At 38.0% G+C, this 21,712-nt stretch overlaps 1 protein-coding gene across 3 annotated transcripts in view; it reads left to right on the top strand.

The window, feature by feature from the left end:
* Nucleotides 1-4,875: 4,875 nt before the first annotated feature.
* Nucleotides 4,876-21,712, top strand: part of mfas (midline fasciclin) — a 39,827-nt gene continuing 22,990 nt past the window's right edge. The window contains exons 1-3 of one of the 3 annotated variants that reach the window (XM_065235300.1): nucleotides 4,876-5,139; nucleotides 7,531-7,691; nucleotides 16,852-17,074. In XM_065235300.1, the coding sequence (XP_065091372.1) occupies nucleotides 5,072-5,139; nucleotides 7,531-7,691; nucleotides 16,852-17,074 (452 nt within the window). In that variant the 5' untranslated portion in view covers nucleotides 4,876-5,071. Of the gene's footprint in view, nucleotides 5,140-7,434; nucleotides 7,692-16,851; nucleotides 17,075-21,712 lie in introns of all 3 variants that reach the window. The other 2 variants (XM_065235299.1, XM_065235301.1) reach the window with 2 other exon arrangements.

Raw genomic sequence — 21,712 nt, 5'->3', positions numbered from 1 at the left:
GTTTTTCGAAAATCTTCTTAGGACGGCTCTCTTTTGTCTTTTCAGCATTCGGAGTTCGGGAGTGAGCTGGGGTAGCTGGGAGGTAGCTGGGGTAACTTCTTGGGAACATGTCGGTCGATCGCATATGAAAGAATATGACAGAATGTCTGTGCAGCTATGTTCACATTGGTTCCGTCAAGAATGTTCTCCCAGTCTAGCGTCTCAAGAAGAAGAATGATGCTGTGATAGTCTGCATTCCTGAAATCGTAAATGACAGGAGATGGATTGACAGTGTCTTCCTTTACATTTATTTTCTCGATATTGAGATGCAACGGTGGATGATGAGGTACGAACTTCACCACCGGCGCTGGGGCCAACGTTATCGATGGGGCATTGTCACAGGAGCTAGCAAAACATAAATCAAGGCTTCTGTTGTTCTCGTTTACAGCATGATTAATCTGCTGGAGTGTAGCAGTGCTGTAACGATCACTATACAATACATCTTAAAACTATAGTCAAAAGGTACAACACAATAAACATTTTATCTTCCGCTATCCAATAAGCCTCCTCCACCAGAACGGGAGCCGCTTCCAGTGGTTTCATTGTATGGCAGATTCTCCAACGGAGGTCAGAGCGCTTCCATTGCAGCAATGGACGCAAAACGTGGTCAGCACTTACACATTCATCACGAAACGGTTGCTTTCCAAAGTCGACGACGCATCGACTGAAATAACAGCTGATGAAGAACAATGAGGAGGACCACACAATGGTTGCTGTCGAGTAAACAGACGATCGCGTGACACACATTGAGAGTGGTCTGCTTCTGTTGATAGCTGAGAGAACACTGGCTCTACATTTTATAACTACACTATTTTTTTAGTTCGATTATCTAAGCCTCTTAAAAGATCTTAATCATAATGTCTTAATGTATTAATTATAAATTATCAAATATTTGTATTAAATTCCCCATCTTTAAACTTATTTTCTGTTATTACTAGGGTAGGTGTTCCAAAAATAGTGGTGTGGACTTCATACCGCAATAATGGTGGAGAATCAGACAAATTTATTTTTCATCGGAACTCTCCTAAACTAAAGTAGATTTGCATACACTGGAGTCGCTTTTTACGCGGGTGATACGTGCCGCGTAAAAAAAACCGCGTAAATTCCAGAATCCGCGTAAAAAGCGACTCCAGTGTATAACGATAAACCGTGTAAATTCTGAAGACCGCGTTAAAAAAATCCGAAATCCGCGTAAAAAAAATCGCGTAAATTCCAAAATCCACGTAAAAGTGGACGGAATTAATATGAAGAGCATTCAGTTCTTTTAATTGATCGATCATCTGTTATCTTGACTCTTTCCGTTTTTGAATTGTAGGCGTACCAAATTTGTAATATTTTTTTTCAAAGAGAAAGTTGATGAAGAGAATCGATCAAAATCACTTGTACCCCTGCTTCCAAGTTTTGTTACAAGATTACAACTCTGGAGAGCATTTTGTGTGGTCGTTGGGGGCGTGTGGCTCTAAATATGAACAAACAGGCACTGATAAACTATATTCCAACTCTTTACTGTAATAAGCTTGTTGACCCTCGATCTCTCAATGTGTTTTCCGTCGATCTTGTTTTCCGTATTGAGTACCAATGCTACCGACGTCAGGGAGGCAGCTCCCACCCTGAACCCTGGCTAACCAACTCATGGACCGAGGGCCAACGGCTTTACTTCCCTTCCGAAGGAAGGCGTGACCAGCGATTTTATTCATCAGAAAATCCCGACGGCGCCGACTAGGATTGAACCCGAGCCCATTGGGGTGAGAGAGGCAATCACGCTTACCACTACACCACCTCCGGGGTTTTTTAAATCTTTATTTGAGAGATTTTTAGCCGATGGCTAGTTCATCTCTACACTTTCCAGGAACACCTTCAGCACATTTCGTGTTTTCTCGTAGATCAGACTTGAGATACGTTTGACACCGCTACCGCGGAACCAGACGACGGATGGCGGTTATCACGAAGAATCTTGCGATGACACTTGGCGCCTTCTGTACCAAGACCTTTTTTTCCTTTGCCACGACCAGTCATTGCTGCTTGTTAGGTAGAAGAGTGGACTACCTAACCTGTCACCACCTTTATAGTGCTGCTAATGCTGCTTCTGCTGCCTGGTCACCACGCCGTCCAAAGCGAAAATGAGTTGACGCTAGACAGTAGGGTTTTTTTTTATATCTTTTCAGGTTAAAGCAGAATGATGTGCAACCAAATGGTACTCGATTATGACGACTGGGTTTGGGAAGAACGTTTATTTCATGAAAACAGTGATAACTTTATCACGTTTTATTTGTACATTGGACAAGTCTTGACATTATCACTTTTTCAATAAATTCTTGTTGAAAATCATCAGTCAGAAACATTGCTATTGATGCGTCGAAATATTTCTGATCGATTGGTGATAAAATTATTGAAATTGGTCCAGGGGCAACTGAGTTCTTAATGTTCAAAATCTTTCATAATTTTGTTACATGTTCCATTTTCGGTTTTTAAAAGTGTACCCCCATATAGAAATTACAGACGTAGTCCTACGTCAAAAAAAAAAACCACGTAAAAAACGACTCCAGTGTATTTCATACTTTAAATTAGCCTAAATAATAGTGGAATCCATTAAAAACCAATGCGTTCCACTATTATAAAAACCAAAGTTAGCAACTAAAGGGTGTCCACGATGAAATTGCCACACTGTGAAATTGCTCTAACTTTTGAACCGTTGGGTAGAATTTAATGAAAATTTGGGTGGATTTAGTTCATAGTGCATTAATTACATCCTGCAAGCTTTAAAGTCCTGTGATCAAATTCGCGGAAATGGAGTCGAAAGAACAGCTCGTGCGTGATAAAATCTTGCGCATTCATCACGAGAACAAGGATCTCTCGCATCGTTCCATCGCTAAAACGTTGGGAATCGCGAATTCCACGGTGTCGCGAGTGATTAAGCGGTTCGAGGAACGGTTGACCACCGATCGGAAGCCCAGAAGTGAAGGAAAAAGTATTCCGTACAACACCAAAAATCACAACCGCGTAGTTGGGGCCTTCAACCGAAATCCGAACGCCTCCGTTAGGGATGTGGCTAAGAAGCTGCACCTAAGCCGAAGTTTTGTCCAGAAGGCCAAAACTAAGGCTGGGCTTCGAACGTTCAAGGTACAAAAGGCCCCTAATCGCGACGAGAAGCAGAACAAGTCCGCCAAAACCCGTGCCAGGAAGTTGTACCTCAACATGCTGACGAAAGTTGAATGCTGCATCATGGACGACGAAACATATGTGAAGGCCGACTTCAAACAGATCCCCGGCAACCTGTTTTTCACGGCCAAGGATAAGTTCAGCGTTCCGGAACATGTCCGCACTCAGAAGATGTCCAAATTTGCGAAGAAATTCCTGGTTTGGTAAGCCATCTGCACGTGCGGGAAGCGGAGTGCACCTTTCGTGACCCAGGACACGATGAACGGACAGGTGTACATAAAAGAGTGCCTCCAGAAGCGGATGCTTCCTCTCCTGAAGGCCCACAACGTTCCAACAATCTTCTGGCCGGATTTGGCCTCATGCCACTACTCCAAGGACGTGCTGAAGTGGTATGCGGACAATAAGGTCAATTTCGTGCCGAAAATGTTCAACCCTCCCAACACTCCGGAGCTCCGCCCCATCGAGAAGTACTGGGCGATTATGAAGCAGCACCTTCTTAAACGACCTAAGGTAGTGAAGACAGTCGAGGAACTGAAGAAAGTATGGGTTTACATGCAAAAAACGGTTGATTCACAGGTTGTGCAGAATCTTATGGCCGGGGTTAAGGCCAAGGTGCGGGCATTTGCGTATGGACTGTAAATAAAATACGAGTAAAATGGTAAAATGAAGTTTAATAGTTATTTCTCAATCCCTGAAAATTTGATGGCAATCGGATGAAAACTCGAGTTTTGCGAATCAATTTTGTGTGTGGCAATTTCATCGTGGACACCCTTTACTACAACTACTGTGTTAATATGTTCCTATTAATGAAGGACAAGTTTTAGAATAATGTATACAGTTTGATCACAATATTTCTAGAGGTTGAAAGTTGTAGTTTGACGTATATAAATTGTACTTATTTCCTCCACTCTTGGCTCATCCACCCTATCATAAATTGATTATTGATAGAGGCTTATCGGAGTACTAACAACTAAGCACGACCTTATACCCCTGGCCAACAGGATGAAGACAATAAAGAGGTTATAATATCCTGAATAGAATTTCATGGTTTTCACACATTAAATGAAGATATAGATTATTTTTTTTCAATCTGCATTCAATATTTTGAATAGTAGTCGGAGTTGGAGTCGGCATAATTTCACCGACTCCTACTCCGACTCACTAGTTCGTAAGACTTCCTCCAACATCGACTCCAACTCCACTGATTGAAACTTTAGTTGAAAATTGATGAAACCGTTAGCCACGTGAAGTCCTTCGATGAAATGACGCACTCAGCTAATTTGTTGGCAACGAAATATCCTTCAGTTTAATTAGCTGAGTAATATATTTTTTTTTAATGAGTTAAGCATATATCGCGAGCTACACTGTACTTTCTCTAGAAATTGCAGTTGACGATCGCGGTTCAAGAATATCAATTCCAGTTTGGCGTGAAGATCAGGAAAGAAAACTGAAAGACAAAACAGATGAAACCGCTTACTCGCGCATAGTTGTATGGGTAATTCTTCCAGAAGCTTTGTTCAGCACACAACATCGCTCGTGCCTTGTATTTTATGAAAATGTATTATTATTATTTTATATGTTGAACAAAACTACAGCTATACAAACCTGGCACGCAGGCAAAATGTTATAAATACAACTGCGGGCCGGAACGGCGCATCAGTCTCAGCTTAAACCTCTTCGTATTGAGATCGTTGGAAACCGAACCGGTCTACTATTCGGAAGCTCGTGGACGGTCATTTATCTCTCGTTTGAACCGTGCTCGACAGTGTGGAAGTGAAGTGATTAGTACTTTAGAGTGAAACCAGTGTGAAAAGTGGTCGTGCATAGAGGAGTGAAATTTCTAAGAAGTGAAATTCGCCTACCGATCGAGAGGATGAAAAGCTTTCCTCTTACCTCGCTAGTGCTTTTAGTATCGATACTCGCCTCTTCGAGATGTTTCGAGTAATTAATTCGCTTTTAAATATAGATACATACGAACGGTTTCGCTCATTTCATGCAGTTTGACTCACACTAATCATCATCAACCGATCATATCTTAACCGCCTGCAGTAATCGACAATCGGATTGGATAATAAATAATTGCTGGACGCAACGGTGCAACTATCTCCCCAGTGCGCGACATGACAATAGTGCAGGGCGCTCTGCTGCACGATTATTGCTAATTAGAGATCGACAAGTGTGAAATGCAAATGTGACCGACCGTTCGTTGAACGGACACGTGGGGGGGAAAATTGCAATTGAATGGGCCCTCGAACAGCACTAAAAGTGTATTGCACCGATTTTCGTCGCCATCGATCTCAAGCACCTCGCTAAAACTGGGATCGTTTGGTTGATAATTGCCTTGCAATTTGTATCATAGGTAGAACACAATAATTGAACCGCTTCTCACGATCGTTTCCTCCAAATCTTACCAAATTATGCAAGGCCGTTGTCTGTGAAGTTCTTGTGAAAATTGCTCTGCTCGACTCAATATATAGTCCAGTAATGATCGATGAACATTTTAAGGGCATAGTTGATCTTTGATACATGAACCCCCCATGGACTCTTTGGGATTTATTCAAACGGTATAGACTATATTTGTATATAGAAAGACATGGTAGTTTGGTTTCAGTTGATAGTACAAATGATGCATCATGCGTCGTTGTAAATCCTTCACCATGCGTTCTTTTAGTAATGAAACATATGCACCAGAATATGAAATATGTTCTATGGTGTAATTAAGATGTACTGTTTACGAATTTTGGGTGCATCCATTGTGATGTTTTTAACTGGAAGCAAGTTATCAAACAGGTTTCTAAACCAGACACAGTGACTGTATCATTTCAAAGGTTAAATTTTTGAGTTTCAGCATACAATGACATTAAGTTAGGTAGATTTTGAAGAAATATTCATCGATTTATTGACCTCTTTGCTCTTTGGTTGAGTGGAAGGTGTACCTATAATCAACAGCAGTATTATTCATCCAATTAGGGGCGATACACCCGTACTCTAATATTTAGGGGAAACTAAAAAGGCTTTTTTCGAGTAAGTGTCTAGACTGAAGATAATGTTATGATGACTTTTTCGTCCGTTTGTTGATCGTTTATATTTTTGAGAGCAGTTATTATGTTCTTGCTCCCTAAGATATATCAACTTTTCACAGCTCATAACTTTAAATAAGTATAATCGATTATAATTATTGAATCGGTTTGTGCATTACAGTAATGACCCAATTTTGTCAGCCTTCTTTTTGATTTTTTTTCTAATAATGTACGAAAGCCGTAATGTTTCAGTGATCTTATTGTACCTTATTCCATGCGAAATATTTGGAATTACGGTAATGTGAAATTATTGAAACGTAAACCTTGCCTTTAACCTAGTTATATAGTACATTTTACGTGTATCAATATAAAGTGTGGCTGAGAAGTCAAACCGCTTATCCTTTAATCACATAAGCTCTAAATTACACTTTAAGTGGATTTACTAAAAACTAAACCTTGATAATGAGACATCATTACTACTGTTAAACAGCTTGACATCAGAGGTACGCCTGAACTTAAATTCGTTTTAATATGGAATTGTCAAGGCATTTAAAATTAATGGGTTTTGGAGGTATGATTTAATAATAAGCGCAATATCAGCCCAGCTCTGGTGTCAACAAAACCATTCTAGCAGCTTTCATAAGCCATGTATTTCATGTATGATTTCTGTGGCTATTATAGATATCTTCAAGAGAAGATTGCTTCCCAATTCGATGGGAGATTTACAACAAACATATCCAGTGAATCGATCATTGCATATAGGACCTATTGAAATGTTCATTTAGAAATATGATTCTGTTTCTACTTGAGATCGAGGCATACATTTATACGAACAGTGAAATCAAAAATTCAAACCATTCACGCTTCAACTGCTTACGTTCAATCAGAGATCGTTGTTGCAAATTGTCAACACCGCATTGTCGCACAGCAGCAACGTTTATTATCCAATTCCGAAATTGCCCTTCTCTCGTTGTTGAGTTGTGGGTCATTATGCTATTTAATTTTATCAAACGCTTCTGCTTACCAATAAAAAAATAATCTACTGACACCCTTGGACCGAACTCGCTGGACAAATCTCATGAAATGAATCATGCGCCTGAACTGGTTCTCCTTTCGATTCCGGAACTTTCTGTGAAATGATATTAAACACCTCTGCATATCTAAACTAACCGCTCGCAAAAACCCACCAAACAAAACAAAAATCCCCTAACACCAGCTTTCTCGACGGGGACCCATTTAGACGAACGCATTTTGACGATGATTTTGCGAATTGGCGAAAAGAAAAGCTTAAATCATGGGATCCATTCATCAGAGGAGAAGGAAGTGCATTCGGATTTGTATGGCCGTTTAGTAACGTTCACGATGAACCGATTTCCAGGGAAGCGACGGACTTTCAGTACGATCAGCAGGAAGCCGATAATAACCAGTCTGGGCTGCGTGTTGTTGGACTAGAACGGGATCGGGAGTCGCTTGGTAAGTGTTGTTTGTTCATTCTAGTATTTTGAAGTGTCTTGCATTGGAACAAGTTAGGGGACATACGAGCTTTTTAATTGATAATTAGAAGCAGAGAAGATAAGTATTACAGAGGTCGAAAATTCGGTTATTTCATGAAGTTTATTTCCAGATTTGTTTTGAAACAATTTGGAAACTTATTATTGTTTATCAGAAGATATTTCAGACATATTTGATGTATGAAAATAAATTGATACAATTAAATTTCAAATTGTTCAGTAATCCATTCACGTATTACGCAACATCATAAGAAGATAGTTTAATAAAAGTATTTCAAGGATAATGCTTTAAACCTTTTTTTCATTTAATGCAAAGAGATTCATGTTTGCTGATGAGATAAGTATTCGCTGGATGGAAATACTAAGTTTAACGTTTTATGGATATCGTGGGAAGACATTTGAGCAAGAATATCAAGTGCAAAGCATCGATATGGTGCATCTTCAAGTGGAATCCTTAGTTTAATTGGCAATGTACTTTTGTACTGAATCGGATCATTATTAATCAAAACTTCCAACACACTTGAACGGAAAACTGGCGCAAGTTAGAAGGAAATTTTTAATGTCTTACTACTTCTTACAAAAATAGATTTAAATAAACTTAATAAACACAAAATGTAAAGATAGTTGGTGAGCGGCGCCGGTGGTCTAGTGGTAAGCGAGATTCCCTCTCACCCCAGCAGGCCTGGGATCAATCCCAGCCGGCGCCACCAGGATGTTCTGAGGCATAACATCTCTGATCACGCCTTCCTTCAGAAGAGAAGTAAAGCCGTTGGTCCCGGTTCATAAGTTGGTGAGTCGATTGGTAGGGTCCGGAAAACAAATCAAGGAGAAAAAATTAAGTTGGTGGAATGTTTAATAATTTATTAAATTTAAAATTGTTTTATAGTAAAGTTTACATTTTTCAAACCACCCGATTAAGCATGAGTATCACCATGAGCATGATTGACCGCCCGCGATGGAGTCAGCTCTTCGTAACTCCAGTGTCTGAAGACCAGTCAGGCGGTGGACCTCAGAGTTTCTAGTCCGCGATGGACTATTGACGATCATTCTCAGGATCTTATTCTAGATCCTTTGTAATTTGAGATGGTGGCTTTTTGCGCAACTCTCCCAGATTGGCATCCCGTATTCTATTACGGGAAGCATGATTTGTTTGTAGACAGCAATCCTATTTTTCAGGGACAGGGTAGACCTCCTGTTGATGAGTGGATACAATGATCTTATCAAGATGTTGTACTTGATTTTGCTTTTGTCAACGTGCTCTCTGAAAATCAGCTTGATGTCTAATGTTAGGCCTAGGTAGACTACCTATTTCGACCATTCCACTGTCCCGTTCAGAGCGAGCGGCACCGACACCGCTAACCATACAGTATACCGTGGTAAGGGAGAACAGCCCATAATGCACCCCTGGGGTAAAATGCCCACTTTTAGAAAAACAGCGATAACTTTTCCTCAGATGCATTTTCCGGGTAACGGTTTGTGATTGTTTTCAACTGGAGGTTTCACAAATAATTCTTGATCATAAAATCATGTATTGACCTGCTTATTCCTTAAAAAAAATTACATTTTGTGCAAAACAGGACACAGTTGTTAAAATCATCGACTGTAAATTAAGCTTTTATCATCATGTACCACAAAAAAAAATTAAAAAATTTACGTTTCGTATATTTTTTAGATATTTTACTTGATGAATCACAGTTTAACATTCTATTGAGATTTTGAGACCTTATTTCTGATGTAACATAAAGAAATAATCATTTGAAATACCGCATCCCTTTGCATTATCTACTTGCAGGGGTTATGGTTTGTTTACCATGGGGTGCATTTTACCCCAATGTGGTGCGTTTTGGCCATTGTTGTCGTGCGTCTTGTCCCAATGTTGTGGTGCATATTGCATCATGAATCAGGCGTTTTGCCCCGCTATCATTTTGGAAGCAATTTAGAAAATACCTTGAAAGTCATGGAAAATCATCCTTTTGTAGTTCTAAATCACTCGATCTTTGTAGAAAACATGGTAATGAACCAAACGCCATTACTTTCTTCTTGATTTTAGCTTCCATTCGCCAGCCATTGACGATTTTGCTTAAAGGTGCGTTTTGCACCATCCTACCCTATAGCCATTCTCTTGCATTCCTAAACTTTTCGAAACAATTGTCAACGAAAAATTATTTCTCCAAATCAAAAATAGAATTACTGACATGCAACACGGCTTTTTCAAGGGTCGCTCGACCTCGACAAATTTACTTGAATTTATAGACTATTCATTGAATGCAATGGATAATGGAAACCACGTAGAAGCTCTCTATACAGACTTTAGCAAGGCATTTGACCGCATAGACATTGCAAAAAATTGGAATTGAGTCAGGGCTCCTAAAATGGCTTGAATCATATTTAACTAACCGCCAACAGATAATTAAATTCAACGGAAAGAAATCGAGTCCAATTCAAGTCACTTCAGGCGTCCCCCAAGGCTCTCATTTGGGACCTCTTCTTTTTATTCTATACGTAAACGACATTTCTTTCATTCTCAAAAAAAACTTAAATTGCTTATTTATGCCGACGACATGAAGCTCTTTTTGAAATAAGAAATGAAGAAGACATCAATATCTTCCGGAATGAAATACACATATTCTACATATGATGCAAAAAAAAGTCTACTAGAATTGAATGTAAAAAAATGTAACTTAATATCATTTAGCAGGAAAAGAACAACTTCAAATATTTCAATTGCACTAGGAAATCAAAATGTAGAAAAACGTGAAAGAGTTAGGGATTTAGGAATTATCTTAGACTCTAAACTAACTTTCATAGACCATTACAACACAATTATTCACAGGGCAAATAACATGCTAGGCTTTATCAAGCGATTTTGCTATAACTTTCAGGACCCATACAGAATTAAAACACTATATATCGCCTATGTGAGGTCAATACTGGAATATTGCAGCATTGTATGGTCTCCTTTTTCAATCACGCACGAAGAAAGATTAGAATCCGTACAAAAACAATTTCTATTATACGCTCTTCGTAAATTAGGTTGGACATCATTTCCTCTTCCATCATATGAAGCACGCTGCTTGCTTATAAACATACAAACATTAAAAGAGCGTCGTAAATATGCAATGGTTTCATTTGTAAGCGATATCGTTTCGCAGCGCATTGACTCCACAGAACTTTTATCAAAATTAAATTTCTATGCACCTACTCGGCAACTCCGAAATCGAAATTTATTTGCCTTAAAACATCATCGCACAAATTATGCAAAATATGGGCCATTAAACCGCATGATGGCCTCTTACAATCAATACTGCGAAACCATTGACTTTACAATGTCTCGGCATAAACTAAAACAATATTTTTACTCCATAAGGCATTATAACTCATAAAAAATAGGAAAGCTGACACTGCTTAATTTTTATTAAAGAAAAAATTATACTTTTAACCTTTTGTCCAAAGTTGACGAAATAAATAAATAAATTTAAGAAAACAAAACTGTATTCTAATATGTACTAGTCTACGTTGGTTGACGAAATAAATAAATAAATAAATAAATAAATATTGAAATCTCGGGGTAGTAATGCATGCTCGTGGTAAATTTATTCTTTGATTTACACGATGTTCTAGAAGACGCTTGAAGTTCACCATTTTTTTTTTCAAAAGTATATTATTGAAAATCAATAGTTTTACCTATTGAAATCAATACGTAGATAAATGTAATGTATTATTAAATAACCGAGCTTTAAACGTTTCGAACCTAACCACTTTTCGTTACATGTTCATTTTTCGTACTCGCAGAGTTTATCCCCATATATAAAACAAAGAAAAATTAAAAAAAATGGGACACGACGCATATTAAACAAATGTCAATTGATAACATGCACATGTAGTTTTCCAACGTGTGCATAAAGCCAAGATTTTTTAAAGCGGAAATGTCATCGGTGATTAGGAAGCATCCATTAATTACGTCATATGAAAATAGGCCAACATTTAAGACCCCCCCCCCCCACCGTATAACAGATTGTCACATACTCCCTGCCTCCCTTCCACACTGTTACGTCATGCAATCAATGCCCCCCCCCCCACCCTCTTTTCGATGAACGATGTAAAAAAAATCGTGAATTGAATCAAACAAAACGACTGACTTTCTATGGACTTCTTGGATCGTATTCCGACAACTCGGAAGTGCTTCGGACATCTCAAATATTCTACAAACTACACAGAAGATCTACGGATTTCTCGGAAATTCAAGGTTTTTTCGGATGATCCACAGACTTCTTGGGAGTTCTATAGACTTCTCAGAATTTCTTTGACCTTATCAAAAGTTTTACGGACTTCTAGGAAGATCTACGCTTTTTTATACTGTACAGAATTTTCAACGAACTTCTCACAAGTTTAAGGAATTTTTGAAAGTTCTACGGTCTGCTCGGATGTTATACGGACTTACCGGATATTCTATGGACTCCTCGGAAGCTCTATAGACTTTTCAGAAGTTCAAAGGACGTCTCGGACATTCTACGGACAATTCGGGAATTAGGTAGTTCTCCGATCTACGGACTTATCGGAAGATCTACGAAATTCGAAGAAGTTTTACGGATTTAGCGGATTTAGCGGATTTACCGGATATTCTGCAAACTTCCCGGAAGTTCTACGGACTTCTCGGGTAGCCTTCGGATTTCTCACGTTTCACAAAAAAAGTTCATAGAACTCCAGGAAAAACTCGAAACATCTGACTTGACTAACCCTATTGTTCACAGAACTTTTGAAAATTTCATAGATATGTTCTTCCTACACGCTCACGGATTTTATGTCAAGTACACGGAACGCCAAAAAAATTCAACGGAAGTTCTGGCTTATTCATGGATCTTACTAGACATGGACTGTATTGCGATTCTTTTTACTAATTACTAGTTCACGAAACGCTCAATGTTTCTAATGTTTTTTTTTTCAACTAGATCCCTCTTTGTTATTCCAAATTATTGAATTCTCAGGATAATAACAATCTAGCAATTTAAAATCAAATGAGCTATCTGTGCAATTTGAAAGTGAATAAATGTTTCACATAGCATCGATGTTCAAATGTTGTGGTTTTTGCAAATTTGAGTCAATTGAGTCAAAATTGATCTCACAAATTAAAACAATTGAGTCAAAATTGATCTCACAAATTAAAACTAAAAAATATGGTGATGTGACGTCACGGTTGAACAAATCCCCCCTTCTCCGTTTGTCACATTCGATCACGATCACTGATTTTATATTCATGCCACTGGATACGGGTCTGGCGTAATGGTTAGCATCGATGCTTCTCACACTGAAAGACATGAGTTCCAATCTCACTCCGGACAACTCTCGAGCAGTATGAAGAGATGAACTAGCCTAAGGCTAAAAATCTCTAAAATAAAGATTAAAAAAAAAAATCGAGCAGTATGGAAAAGGGCATATGTGCCAAATGTAAACAGTAACACGCCAACGCAAACTAAGTACACTTTGTCATAGAGCAAACTTTCTCTACAATGTGATGCTATTTGTTTGCCTGAATGAGTCTTAATTCGCGTGAAATCGACATTTAAAATCAATTTTCACATTTTGAACAAATGTACTTTTCACATATTGCTCTAAAAGTCATGAATGACTCATAATGCCTTTTTAATGGAAACTAAACGATCGATTCAACCCCTGGTGGTAAATAGGAGAACGTGGAAAAGAGCAGAAATTTTTGCCGTGAGACATAAGAAGCGGAAAACTTTTTTAACTTTTCCTGAAAAATTGATTCATCTGAGATGCTCCAAAACTTGATTGGCGTTTTGCAGTGAAACTTTTCCAAGCTTTCGCCACCTACATTTCGAAGTGCGAACTACTAGAAGGAGGATAGTTTCCAAATTTTTCAAGTAAAACAGATGCTTTTTGGGGAAAATCGGTCCATAAAGAAAAACTAATAATTTTCCGTGGAAACTTTTGCTTGAATCGTGTAAGAAAACGTGTTTGAAAACTATTTGTTACTATTTCGGTATGGATCGGAGATGTTTTCATGGCAAATTATGCATAACAAGTTTGCACTCACAGGGAGAGGTTACCTCCTGCGCAGCTGCATTTTTTGGAAAATGGTGAATATGTGCGATTTCCACTAAGATGAAAGTGGAAATTAAGTTAATTTACTTAGGAAAGGTTGTCTCATGCTGCTGGTAATAGAGAATTGGTTGTATAGGACGTTAATATTCAATAAATGTCCATTTTGGCCTTTTTTAAGCAAACATATTGATACTCAGAATTTTCGACGAAAAACGCACCGGAACTTGATTTAGTCAACACACACTATACTATAAAATGATGCTAGATGGTCTTCAAAGTGATAACAAGATTACAAATCACCTTTATTTTTAATTGTATTGTAATTGAGCAATTTACTTCTGTTTACATTATATTTACGATGCAGCATTGATGGAGCCGTGAAATGAAATGAATATATCTTATGAAAGTTCATCTGGAAAAGTCAAAGATGCACATCAGTCTGATCGTAAAAACGTTTTCTTCTTCAATTCGAATGTTATATTGGAAGGATTTTACGCAGGCTTGATGAAAATTATGATTTAATGCTATTTTTCACGAATTTTATATGCATTCTGTCAACATTATCATCATCATGCAGTGGCGACATCTGCGTTGAGCTTTTGCGGCAATCTCCCAATCAACAGTTGAAAGTTTTTATTCTGTATCATTTTTTCAAGGATACTGCTAGCACAGAGAACAGAAGTTGAGGCTTGAACAAAATTTCTCTATAAAATTAGAGTAAAGATTCGGCTAACGGCGACTTCCCCGCTTAAAACCCCTCTTTGACATCCTGATGGCGCTGGCGTTGCACAACTTACCCTAGACACTAAGTGCTGGTAGCGTCAAGTGGCAATTTTCAACAGAAAATTTATCGATACTAGCGCCAAATTGGTAAAAAGTGGAAAATTTATAGAGGAAATCAGGAGATTCTGGCACCACGTAACGGCGATGTTCCCTCTTATCTTTACACAAGTTTCGGACCAAAGTTGGACATCTGTTCTCTGTGCTGCTAGTGTCTAGGAATATTTTTGTTGAGAAAAATCGAAAATTATAGAAGTGCCTTTGTGGTTATGATTTTCCGGATTTCTAGTGTGTGAAAAGTTAAGATGCAAATCAGTTCATATCTGTGGAAAATCGTCAAATATGGAAATTACTAATAGAAATTGGCAAGATTATCAATGAATAATGATTTAAATAGTACTTAAAGGGGTTTCATTTTGATAAGTCTTTAGTGGGAATGACACTGATGAAGACTGCACATTGTAGTCGAAATACGTATCTGTCATGGATACCAAAATTTATTAAGTGGAATTAAATGGAAGATAACCCTTTTTTGCTGTTTTATTTAAACATTCCGCTAACAACCCAATTTCATTACATCATTAAATAAAATTGAAAACCATGCAGAAAAATCTATAATCTTCTTGATATCTATCATAAAGCAACCAATTTTAACCCGGTGATAAATTTGCCCCCGAATCACAATAGTATTTAATTTATTTTCTTCTGATCGTTTTAGAAATTATTTAATTTTTTTTCATATCAAGATGATATATAAGAGATCACGCATTTAAAATTCAAACTTCGATAACAGATAATAAGGGGGACCCCTAAGGATAGCTGCCGACCCCCCTCCCTGATCCTAAATTCAGCACTGTATGTGTTCTGTATTTGCAATTTAACATATGCGAAGCGAAATTCTAACAAAGAGCACTGACTTTTCACCTTGAAATTCAAACTAATTAACCACACACCTCATCGAATTCTCGCCAAAAGCCGGCTTACGAATGATTGAAAAAGCTCTACAGCAGCAGAAACCTCATTATTATGCGACTGCTGTTTGGATGCATCATCATTTCCTATGCCATTAAACTTACTGGCTGACAGGTGTAGTTTATTTTGCTTCGGTGGAAGTGGTGGAAAGTCTGCGTTTTCAGGTAAACGTTTCTTTGTTTAGTCTATTCCACTTTCTTTTCAATCAAACACATGCTTTTCGAGGTGCTTATGTGGTTTGTTCAAATGTTTTGCTCAATGAGCAGGTTAGCAGGTTGAAAGTACATAGTATAGCTAAATAGGCATCTATGAGAGTCTCCTAACTGAAAGTTGCACTTGTATAGATGTGTCAGTCGTCTGTGAAATATAATAAATGGTTCCTATTTTCAGTAATACGAGCTTCCAGTTTACAAAGACATTGGAGTTGATGCATATGAACGCAAAGTTTGTGTTTATGTTTTCTTCAGCCAACTGTAGGCTTTCTTAGATTTGAAAAATGCTAAACGAATAAATTTAAAAACTATTACGCGAAATTTTCAATAATTCTCATGGGGATCTTGCGTTGGAAATGATCTTATCAAAGTTTAAACCTGTGACAAATTTATACACAGCAAAAATAAATTTTAATATTACATCTAAGAGGAAGCACTTCAGTCATGTCGAAAATCTCATGTTATTTTTATGGCCACAAAAATAGACAAATGCATTAAAAGCAAATGCAGTAATTTTAGTTCGTGCACTGTATTAATGATAATTTCGTCCTTTTTGGCAAGTAATATAACACCACATTTTTGAAACGATTAAAGTGCATCCACTTTGATGTGATATCAAAATTATTGTTTTGCTGTGAATATTCTAGAAGCATTTCGGGGCTGGACATGCTCGTAAGCCTGAAGACACAACTAAGTGAACTTATCAGAATTTCAGCAAGTGTTTATCATGAGACAGCAGTTCGCATTCAAGCAAAATAATAAACAACCTTGAAAGCCACTTATATTTTGTAAATAAATCTTTTTTGTTGATTAATAGATTGTGAGAGACGCAAAACACCGGGGTTCGCTGTAAGGGCAGCCGGAGCATTTTACATGCAAAGCACTTTGATTACTGTCTAAACTGTAAACAGACACAATACAACCAACAACTGTCGATATATCTACTTCTTTCAATTATAGTCGCTATTTATGAATCGTGATCAGTGGCACAGAGGATCGACCCATATCTTTTGACACGTATCCTACTGTTACAACAAATAGGTCTTTTTCAGGATGAATACTAACCTACCCTATTTTGTTGTTGCATACTTTCAGAATCGGCCGAGCAACTTCCTGGGCCTATGGCTAGCTCGCCAAATGATAATCGTCAACCGTCGGGCATACCGTACAAACCACAACAGCCGCCTATGGACACGAGCTCACTGTTCCAGCACCACTTTAATACCTTCTTCAACGCACCAGAATCAAGCTTCCTCGAGGGTGGCTTCCCCGGCTTTGGCTTCTTCGACCTACATCAAAGTAAACCATGGTGGAAGGGGTAAGTCTGTGTCCATAAAGCGTAATTTTACGGTAATGAACGTTAGATTCGGTTTAATGGCTTCTAGACCAAATGTAGACGGTATTTTAGCTGTCAATGGAACGCTTGTGTTAGTGTCTGGAAATTAATTGCCCGTATGTTAGAGTAAAGTGATATTTTTTTCTCACGTTGTAAGTAGAAGCCAATATTGCCAAACAAGAAAGTTACGTCAAGTAGATTGTTTTTCCATTTTAACATACGCAAATTTACCGATGCGTTCGGCGGTGACATAATGAAGAGTTTGGAGAATGCATCAGACTGTTGCAAGTTCTAACATCAGGCGGAAGTCGCAAACGTGGTCTTTTGAATGGTCCTTTAGTCGCTGGCTAGTATATAATAGCGCACAGTAGGTAGTTAATATTTGCTTGAATTCTATGTATGTCAGACAATGATGCCCCTAGCATTCAATTGAATCCACTGAATGATGATATCAGCAGTTGAGCGCAAGTAGAATGGAAATGCCAACGATGTCGCAGTTGTTAAAGGGGTTGATTGTAAAATTGGCGGATTTCAAAACCCGTTCCTTTTAGGATATTCCAGAAATGCAGTATAATGCATATTTTATTGAATTACAATCCATGTTTTGGCACGTGAAATGCAAAAAAAAAAATGGTTATATGAACATCGTTAGTGTGTCTACTATCAGTGCAGTAGAGAGAATTTGCTGTGCCCTTGGAAAAACACGAAATCGTCGCCGCTTTCCTAATTGATTAAATCAAGCGGTGCACAGTGGGGATTTTTGCAATAAAAAGGCTTGAAATTGTCTGCCGCTGAAACCACACATTTTAGCATATGACTTTCTTTGGGAAAAATGCCAACAAATTTATTCTTCATATTTTGAATCGACGCACGCTGTGATAAGTGCATGTTTGGAGCCTATTTTACCCCGAAATCCAATATTTTCTGTAGCTTTTTTTTCCCATTATGATACTTCAATGATTCAAATTTTCAGTACCTTTTATCAGAAGTAGCCAATATGTCTTCTAGTAGTCAGCTTGTTCCTTTTAAAAACTATTGAAAACATTTATAGAGGATCATGGGGTCAAATAAACCAGATTAAAAAAAATAAAAAAATTCCGTATTTAAACTCAATATTAAAAATTTAAATATGAGATGCACAAAACACTCAGAAAGTGGATTACAATAGTCTAAAGGACAAAACTGATTCAAGTGCATGTTTTGAGCGTATTTTTCCCAGCATCTCATATTTAATTTTTTAATATTGAGTTTAAATTCGGCGAACTTTTATATTTTATTAAAAACTCTGGTTTATTTGACCCCATACTCTCCTGTATATGTTTTTTAAATAGTTTTTAAAAGGCACAAGCTGACTACTAGAAGACATATTGGTTACATCTGATAAAAGGTACTGGAAATTTGAATCAATAAAGTACCATAGTGGGAAAAAAAACTACAGAAAATATGGGATTTTCGGGCAAAATAGGCTCCAAACATGCACTTATCACAGCGTGCGCCAATTCAAAATATGCAAAATGAATTTCTTGACATTTCTACCAAAGAAAGTCATATGTTACAATGTGTGGTTTCAGCGGCAGACAATTTCAAGCCTTTTTGTTGCAAAAATCCCCGCTGTGCGGTGTATTGATTTTTTTCTGTGTTTGAATTTCCTTATCGATTTGATTAGAATTCTTCACATATTTTCTTTGGAATTTTGGCATGAACTATCTGCGAATCTTCACACAACTTTGTTAGAATTGTCGTATGCTTAGAACATGCGATATTTATTTTAGAATTCCTTTGGAGTTCGTGTCAAAATTGCTTTGAAATCGTTAAAATTGCTTTGAATTTCTTTACACAATTTCCTTTGAATTCTTTGTAGAGAATTCAATGAAAAAAAAAATCTTCCGGATTTCTCTCAATCCCTATGATTTTTTGTTCAGAATAAGTAAAAAAAAATACTCATATTTCTGCATAGTATGCACTTGGAGATCATCTCGCAAACCGCACGGATTTTCATTTATAACATAGTGTTAAGAAGAAAAAAAAAACACCCCACAGTTATTGTTAAAAAACAATTTTTGGACAGTCATTGCATACTAGAAGTAACTCAATCATTTTACAACCAATTTTCGATTTTTAAACGGCCTTGAAAAGCAAAAATATGTATGGTAATTTTGCTGAAATTCGTTGAAAAACTTCAAACGGCATTTAAGTGACAAAAACATGATCCTCCCCCACGCCATGATACCACTTGTTCTCTATGCAATCCTGAGGCTTTGTACAAAATTTGAGCCAAATTGGAAAACATTTACCTTTTTTTTTGCTCGATTTGTTTTCCGTGCTGAGCACCAGTGCTACCGACACCAGGGTGGCAGCTTCCACACCTGGACCCTACACCTATCGGTTCATCAACTCATGAACCGGGGTCTAACGGCTTTACTTCCCTCCGAAGAAAGGCGTGATCAGAGATGTTATGCCTCAGAACATCCCGGCGGCGCCGACTGGGATTGAACCCAGGCCTGCTGGAGTGAGAGGTAATTATGCTTACCACTACACCACCGGCACCGCTAACAACATTTACCTATTTGAAGCTATTTTTTCTGAGTAAAATTTAAAAATGTATGAAGAAACACCATTTTCAAAGTTTTATCAATTTGTTCCTATAGTGGCTTATGCAGTCTCCATACGCCAATATAGGAACACATTACACAAACGTACCTCCACTATTGGTTCGTTTACCCTACCATAATAGGAAATTATATGCTCAAAAACTTTGTCGAAGACCGAAAGACGATACGAGTTGATCAAGAAACGTTATTAGCATTTTATTGAAGCGATGTCTGAATGATTTGTTTTCTTTTCGGGCCGGCGCTGGCGGTATAGTGGTAAGCGTGACTGCTTTCTCACCCCAATGGATCTGGGTTCAATCCCAGCTGAGATCGGTCTGATTTTTCTAAGGCATAAAAAAGGAAAGTAAAGCCGTTGGGCCCAGCCCATGTGTGTTTGAATGGGTGCGATATCCTACGCAGGTGTGGAAGCTGCCTTCCTGCACATTCGATTGCCATCAATGGATGACAATCGATGTCCGTCGGTGATTGGCACTAGATTGCGGAACAAAGACCGACGTTAAATAAAGGAAAGAAGAAAAAGAAGACTTTCCTTTTTCTTCTTTCTTCTTCTTTTTCTTCTCCATTGCTTCAATAAAGTTTTATGATTGCATAGAGAACAAATGGTATTATGGCGAGGTGGGAGGGTCATGGTACCCTAATGGCGTCGAAACTTAGACGATGCTTGGGACTAGCAATCATCCTCAATGTGTAAAAACTGGTGATCTAAAACTAGGCAACACCAGCGCCGGCCGCGCCCTAACACAGGTCAAGAGAAGAATGGGTGGGAATGTGTTGACGTGACACTCCACCTCTGCACTTCCACGAGAAATCACTGGGATGTTGAATAAAAAGGGTCGGGATTGCAGCAGGATTCGTTTTGGTAAATGATATGCTGAATTGATGTCCTAACCAGGATTACTTCCACTCACTTGCTATAAAAATTCAATCTTTTTAAATTTGTCGAACCTCTTAACGGAATCCCTTTATGAAAAGCATTGAGTGTGTTGGTTTATTTCTTTTAAATTCCGTTATAATTGTTTATCTTTTGACAGATACGCATATTTCGTCTACTACTTGCAGACTTCATCAGTGCCAAGTGCTCATGATGGTGTTGAGTACTTGGCACTGATGAAGTCTGCAAGTAGTAGACACTCACTCAAAGCTAAGTAGTAGACAACACACTCAAAGCGCTTCATATAAAAAATTGTTTTTCGGAATTATGAAAGATTTAGATATTATAATTTTATAAGTAGTAATTGTATGTTACGAGAAGAAGTTGTAAAGTATGTGTTTGACACATACAATCTGTCAATATTGCTTTCAGAGCGTCACTATCAATGATTTTAGGATTCGTGAACTCTGAGTGAACGCTCACGAATCATAAAATCTATTATTGTAGCACTCTGAAAGCGGAATTGACAGGTTTTATGAGTTAAATACATGCTTTTCAGCCTCTTCATGTAACTTACAAGTACAACTAATCATTATTACGTCTAATGATTTAATAATTCCGAAAATAATTTTTTATAGCAAGTGAGTGGAAGCAACCCTGATCAGTGATGGAAATCAAGCGAGCATGATCCGATTTCCAGTTTGTCGTAAACTGTACAGATCGTGATCTGTACAAACTACGACCAACGATTAGTCCTCTTCCACCTTGAAAATACGTTGTTGCGTAGGCAACTCACAAATAACAAATACATTGTTAGACTGAGTCAACCTCAGAGAAGTGAGTTACCCTTTTCGCTCATTTTATCCACAAATCGCAACATGTGCTTTTTTCACGAGACGAGAGTGAGTGTCTCTCTGTGAGTAGCATTCTTTGGCAGTTTGGGGTTACAGAGCAATAGCAAATTTGTTTATTCCCCAGTCGCGCACGGAACCCCTTTGGATAAGGTTGTGTTTGTTCTCTGTTTTGTGCGTGCTTTCGCCTTCATAGTTTTCGGCTGCATTTGCCGGATTAGCGCTGGCACTCTGCCTCCCGGACGGTTATACGTGTGTGAGTGGTAGTTTTCTCGCTTTCCGAGAA

The sequence above is a fragment of the Ochlerotatus camptorhynchus genome, unplaced genomic scaffold (genome assembly GCF_037179485.1).
Source record: "Ochlerotatus camptorhynchus isolate MF236.1 unplaced genomic scaffold, CSIRO-AGI_Acam_v1.1 ptg000471l, whole genome shotgun sequence".
NCBI classification, from domain to species: Eukaryota; Metazoa; Arthropoda; class Insecta; order Diptera; family Culicidae; genus Ochlerotatus; species Ochlerotatus camptorhynchus.
The sequence above is the reverse complement of the archived record's forward strand: the minus strand, read 5'-3'. Positions and strand labels throughout refer to the sequence as shown.